At 37.4% G+C, this 7,143-nt stretch overlaps 1 protein-coding gene across 1 annotated transcript; it reads right to left on the bottom strand.

Annotated features, from left to right (window-relative positions):
* Nucleotides 1-2,714: 2,714 nt before the first annotated feature.
* LOC124120056 (ribonuclease kappa-B-like) lies at nt 2,715-6,978 on the bottom strand. Its single transcript, XM_046482771.2, has 2 exons — nt 6,820-6,978; nt 2,715-5,792 (listed from the first exon to the last, which is right to left on the bottom strand). The coding sequence occupies exons 1-2, from the start codon at nt 6,892-6,894 to the stop codon at nt 5,571-5,573; spliced, it is 297 nt and encodes a 98-aa protein (XP_046338727.1). The 5' UTR covers nt 6,895-6,978; the 3' UTR covers nt 2,715-5,570.
* Between the last annotated feature and the right edge of the window lie 165 nt (nt 6,979-7,143).

The raw sequence follows: 7,143 nt of genomic DNA, 5'->3' as shown, positions 1-7,143 counted from the left end.
AGATATTGTGTTCTGCGATTCTTCCAGACCCTTGTGTTCAGCTGAAATATGGTGTTCGGCATCTTGGTACTAACAGTGGACCAACCTGCTTGGGAGAGATTGAGTGAAGGAAAATAGACCATGAGTCGTGTGCGGGAACAATTTAGGTTCAGGATCATAGGAAAGATTAAATTCACATTTAAATGGCTGGTGCAGGAATAAATAATGAAATAATATGACAGTCAATCAAGATATAAAAGCAAGTATTGATGTGGTGTTCTATCATATTTTACCTCTTCTTCTTGGTATATTCAACAAATACCTCAAGTTTGGCCTAAATACCAATATTGTTTATTGTATCTGTATCAAGACAATGTGGTGGCACAAATAGGGGTACTGTATATTCTTCTCATTGAGTTCTGTATACATGGTATGAAATGAATTTATCGTATGTGTGGTGAGTATGTGATTATATTATCCCTGGCATCCCCCGCAATATAATGTGAGGGATATGGTTGACGCCTTGTCTGTTCGTCCATCCGTAATCATTTCGTTTCCAGAGCCTAACTCAAAAGCCATTCAATATCCTTCAATAAGACTTATATTTAACAGATATATCTAACAGATCCTGAAGCAGTGTCTTTTGCTATTTGGGGATTTTTATTTTTCTCAATTTTCATAGAAACAATTTGGAAAGGGCGGGGGGCGTAGGAGCACAACTTGAAAACTGAAAGAGTTTTCATCCAAACCTGGTAAATGTATTAATCAAGGGCTGTAGTGGTGCCTTTTGCTGTTTAAGAATTTTTCGTTGGCTGAAACGAAGGTAGGTGTCGTCTCCAGAGCTGATCTGAAAAACTATTCAACATTTTTCTTCGAAACTCGGTACATGTATTAATCAAGGTCTAAAGTGGCACCTTTGCATATTCAGGAATTTAAAATAATTTTTTCCTCTTTCCATGGCAACAAGTATGACTTTGACTCAGTTCATAGTGGTGTTTGTCCGGACCATATCTCTAAAACTAATCAATACTCTTTCTTGAAACTTTGCATACACAAAGACCAGGTTGTCAACTGGTGCCTTTTGCTATTTAGGGATTTTTAGAATCATAATTTATGTTTTGTTTCCATGGAAACAAGTTTGATTTTGACTCGTAGTGCTGTGTACATGACATAGAAATACAAAGTTTCGAATCCCAATTCCATGGTATTGTTTTGAAAGCTCAATAACTACTCTTGTATACAGACAGATTACATAGAAATTCTCTCATCAAGATGGACTTAAAGTAACAGTCAGATGATTTGTTCTTTCGATGTTGAAGGGGCCAGGGGGATGAGTCATCTTCTGATGACTTTTGGCCCGTGAAGATCCAGGGTAGAACAGGCGACTTTGCTTGTCGTATAAGGCGACCAACGGGATCGGGGGGTCAGATTTGGTGACTTGGTTGATGCATGTCATCGGTCCCAATTTTGTCAATCACTGGATTGTCTGGTCCAGACTCAATTATTACAGACCGCCGTTATATAGCTGGAATATTGCTGAGTGCGGCGTTAAACAATAAACCGTAAAGTTGTTATTTTTATATATATATTAGTAGACATTATTGATATATATGGAGATATTCATCGCAGTGATAAAGAGTGCCTGAGTAGAAGCTGATGATGAAGTCAGCGACTAGGACCAGTAGTTGTCATTATTCTACAGCTTGTATGCAGCAAGTGTATCCGTAAACAGTAGTCAGGGCCGTAACACAAAGACATCGTGGCACTACCATTGTCATAACTCGTAACTTTACGACAGTTCAATTTATACGATGCCTTTGTGAAATCAGACCCAAGCGTATTTTATCAATGTGTTGTAAATATGTTCAAAAACTACTGTCAGTGTCAACCATTTTTCATATTAAATGCATTTGTAACTGAAATGTTAAAAGTATCCAGATTATAAATAAACGTTATATCTAACTCCTCTTGTCATAATGACTCTACCGATGTGATATGCATGAACTGAATGTAATTTGCATGTGTGATCCAGTGCCATATATAATGCTGTGCTGGAATACTGCTGGAGGGGTAGAGATTATCTCCCTTTGGTTGTGGCAACACAAGCTCCTCACAGCGATATGCTGTGATGCCGAATACTCTAACCCTGCATAATCATTTTCTTTGTTTGTTAATTTGAATTTCTGTTTCATTACAACTATCATGTAATTGATATGATCAGAATGTAAGGGGGAAGTTTGTAGATTTTCCGTTCATCGGCAATCTCGAACCAATCTGATCTAACAAACAAAAAGGTAAATATTCTTCCTGTCCTTTTTCTTCACCAGATAAGTGGGCATGGGCAGAAGTGAAGTGAAGGGAAATTGGGTTTAACGTCGCGTCCAAGATTATTGCACTTATATAGCGACGTGCATGCACGTGTATGTGTGTGTGTGGCTGCTTGTACTAGTCCGGACTGATGCCGATTTGTAGTGCTAGCTCACTGAGATACCATGCCGCAGTTTAACATGAATACCCCACTCAGACACAGTATACTGACTCCGAGCCGACCAGTCCTTGTTTTAGCCCCTTAATGCCGAGCGCCAGACAGGGTAACAACAAGTACAATCTTTTAACGTCTTTTTGTATGACGCTGCCCGGGATCGAACCCTGGACCTTCCGCTCTCCGGGCGGACGCTCTACCACAAGACCACGGAGGCGGTCGGGCATGGGCAGAGAAAAGAAACAACACATAGTTGAAATAACCCATACTTTATTACACATTTGTTCTATATAGTTCTATGATACAACAGGAACAAGTCTCCGCGTACTGCTGAATCAGCTCATAGCAGGAGCTTCTTCATTACCCATACAGAGTGACTCAAAAACTTAAATATGTCATGAAACTGTACATTTTGTACAGACACATCAGTTAAAATAAAGTATGTATCATTTTAATACAAATTATTGAGGAATTAAACCTAGAGACATCACTGAGTATTCAGTGTATCCTGTACAATAGGAGACGAGTGAGTGAGTATGGTTTTACGCCACTTTTAGCAATATTCCAGCAATATCACGGCGGGGGACACCAGAAATGGGCTTCACACATTGTGCCCATGTGGGGAATTAAACCTGGGTCTTCGGCGTGACGAGCGAAAGCTTTAAACACTGGGCTACCCGACCGCCCCTCAAGAGAAGACGAAAGAACATTCATATACATGATGACGATGCCAAGAGTGCCAGTTACAATAATTCACATTTATTCAAACGTGATGTAATCATGCACTTCATGAAGAATTTACAGGTAAACATTTGTTATCAAAAGTCATCTTGATCCTTTGTTTGTTGTTTACCGCCGCACTGACCAATATTCCAGCTATGACAGCTGTTTGTAAATAATCGAGTCTTGACCAGACAATCCAGTGATTGACATGATCCATGCAATTGGGATATGATGACATGCATCAACCAAATCAGCAAACCTGTCCACTCGATCCCATTAGTCACCCCATACGAGAAGCATAGTTGCCTCTTACAGCAAGCATGGCCTGTCATACTCAGGGTGAACCACGGATTGAAACTAAGAGCAGCAGACCCTGGCAACTAAGGGACACAACTCTGCATGACTTCAAAAACACTGATACACCATAATGATAGTCATGATGTGATGTTCAAAATGTACAACTTCATATTAATTCACAGCCATATTTGCATTCTCCATAAACAATAATGTCTGAATGTGGGACATGAACATACCTGAAACAGGTGATTGGATTTTACTCAAAACTGACAGGACAGACGTGACATATCTACTGGGAGTGCCATGATACACATACCACAAGTATCGGTACATATCACAGTACTTCTGTCATGATGATACGCTTCATGATACTTATTTATACAGTTTATTATCTTCTATGAGGCCCAGCTAACAAGAGATTGTTGCTTTCAACCAGTTTGTACTGTACTTGCATGACTGGTCAATTTGGCCTTAGGCTTTTTCTTAAAGCATCAATCAGATTAAACATTTTGTAGTTATCAGACCGGGTTATTCTAAAGGTTCGTAAATATTACTTTTTAAAACTGATACAGAAATAAAACATAAATCAAATGATGGGTAAGTGTATCATGTGTCAGATTGCCAGGTGAATTCACCATCACACCCCTAATGTCTCATCAAGAATACAACACAGACATCAAATCAACAAAACATTACAGAAATAAGCAATAGCTAACTCATACCACGTTTTAAAATATTGATTACTGTTGATGATTTAGGTTGATGAACAGAACTCTGAAATGATACAGATGACTTTGCAGACAAGCAATACAAGAAGGTGAAATTGGTGGTATTGCAAAACAATCAAAGACAAAAACATTCGACAAGACAGAAACTAAAGATCAGCATTGATAATACAGACACAAGTTTGAAGCAGAGTCTGCTAAAATGTATTTTGGTCTAGTAAGCTTGGCGTATATCCATAATGTGATTACAATATTCTACTGAAATCTTCTCCAAAAACAAGTTTTGGTTCAGTGGACAAAACGTTCTTTAACTGAATGCTGTCCTGTTGGTTGAAGAAGTCATCTGTATCCATGTCTAACAGGTACATTATTATTATCCTCATATTACCAGAATAACAGTTGATGGTACATTCACCGGACACTTAGTGACAGTTCAGACACCAAAACTGCCAAGAAAAGAGAATATTAACAGTGTAAATAGCCCTTTGACATAATTTTCCTCGTTCTAAATTGTTGACATTTTTAGGAAAAAATTAACATCAATGAAAGATTATGATAATTTGATTTACTAGGCAATCACTTGTATACACAATTATGCACCACATATATACAGGAAGTCAGCATTAAACATGTGATCACAATCAACTTCTCCCATCTAAAGCATAAACATGCCATGGAATGTACCGACACCACAAGATTACTAGAGATGCACTAATCATGCTAATATTGACCTAAAATTTTGACAACTGATGGAGACTCTTTTTGCTATTAAGAGGACATTTCTCCCCAGATTACTACACAGATCTAGTATCATCTAAATAAAACGTTTCCACATAGACACATTATGATAATCATCACTAAAGAATGCATTTCTCAAATATATTTTCATAGCTCTTCACTGAAACAATATGCCTGATGCTAAAGACAGCCTTTGGGTGAATACAAATTTTGAATTGTTGACAGTGCAACTTATTTTTCATGATGATATATTTCAGGCTAGAGCAGAGAGTACTTAGTTGTTTTTTTCCAGCATACAATTATAAGAATTGCATAACCATAAACAACTGAAACAAATATTTAGTATTGGTTATATACAAGTCAACCCAGTTCCTTCCTTTTGATTGACAGTAATACACAAGTTTGTTCTTGGCTACATCTTGGAGTGGGATATGTCAACAATGTATTACATACAATTAATAAGTCCTTGACTCCTACTGCAACTAAACTATCTTTCATATCTGCTGATGTTTCATGGATTCTTGGGTTTGCTAGACTTCACTTTATCAAATTGAACCAACCCAGGCATCTTGTCCGCATTGATACTTGTTTGGGTTCCAGAATGTACATGTTGTTGTTGTTGTTGTCTATGACAGCTCATAGTTAGCTCGGGAGTTCATTCTTTGTTGTGTGAAGGAGAAGATGAGGAGGAGGAAGTAGAGGCCGGCAGCGATCCAGCAGTTCATGGCATTCTGCTCGTACTTCTCCTTCACATAGCTGTAGGTGTAGTTATTCTTCTCCCAGTCTCCCAAAGGAATGTCTTCAAACAATGCTGGGCTTCGGATGTAAAAGAACAGACCGAGCAGACCCTACAAATAAAACATTTCGTTTCTACTACACATCTATAATATTTAATAACTCAACAACAACAAAAGCCTACCTACATAGACACTTATAAAATAGATATTATATATTGTTACTGGTTCACCCTGACCTTATATCCTGTCTCCATATCTCCGTCGTCACATGTGTTGACGATCATATATGATAAAATAAACACACTACATTTGTCATATATACTCCATATATATATACATATATACTCGAGGACATTGAGTGAAGATATACACATCTAGATTATATATATATATATATATATATATATATATATATATATATATATATATATATATATATATTGTTCTGTGTTATTGTTTACTTATCTATATAAATGTTATTTACTGCTATCATTATCAAACAGCTGAATAATAAACAAAGGGGCATCATGCCAATAACCTTATCTGCAATCAAGTTTGATAATATCACTATGATCAAAAGATGAGCACTATCTTATCATGATCATTGTTGAAAAGGGATATATATATATTTTGATACCATACATAAAGTATCATCTGCAAATGTCTGGAATAAGAACCGATCTGAAACCCTGCTCTACCCTGTAGTTAACTGGCATGTCATCAGCTGTCATACAGACTTGCACAGCACAGTTATTCCCACTCCAGGACACTGAGTGAAGATATACAGGATAAACATGTCCTCATGCCATCACAAGGTTAGGTTCTTAGGGTTTCACCGTGACCTACATCCTGTCTACATATCTCTGTCGTCACATGTGTTGACTATCATGTGTGCTAAAATAAACACACTACATTTGCCCTTACCGGGTACATTAAGAAATATGACCAGGTAAACATTCTCAAATTCACAAATCAATATCAATTTTTATAATATATTGACTGAAATATATGGATCTTTTAAATAAATTCACTAGTTACATATTCCCAAATTCTTCGGAAAAACAGAGGTCGAACGTTCATATGTATCGACACCCTATCGTTGTTACAAGCGAGAAATACCAACACATGTTACACTTACCAACATAATGATTGCCCATACACTCAGAACCATGCAATACGCCGACAATTTCGGTCCACAGATCGGACAAGCCATTGTAATATTCGATGTTTAGTCGGTAGATGTCCGTATGTCACCTCAACTCAAGATCATGTGACCAGCAATAAACGTAATGCACCAGCGAAAGATTTGGGAAGATAACTCATACACAACTCCGTACCACTAAATAAATTTGTAATCGTGTTTATAATGATGTGGGGAGTTCCGAAGAAACTTATCAACATTCAGCCATAAATTGGTGATGTTAATTTTGATGTACAAAATGTTGTGACATTCACTGACACA

This window comes from Haliotis rufescens, unplaced genomic scaffold (assembly GCF_023055435.1).
Source record: "Haliotis rufescens isolate VD_foot unplaced genomic scaffold, xgHalRufe1.0.p SCAF_6, whole genome shotgun sequence".
In the NCBI taxonomy this organism is placed as follows: Eukaryota; Metazoa; Mollusca; class Gastropoda; order Lepetellida; family Haliotidae; genus Haliotis; species Haliotis rufescens.
This window is presented reverse-complemented; position numbering and strand designations above follow the sequence as displayed.

What these genes read in the sequence shown, in the direction of transcription:
- LOC124120056 (XM_046482771.2), bottom strand. Translation starts at nt 6,894, where the DNA reads ATGGCTTGTCCGATCTGTGGACCGAAATTGTCGGCGTATTGCATGGTT. An exon ending in TATGGGCAATCATTATGTTG is followed by an intron (nt 5,793 to 6,819) that starts GTAAGTGTAACA and finishes TTTTATTTGTAG; the next exon opens with GGTCTGCTCGGTCTGTTCTT.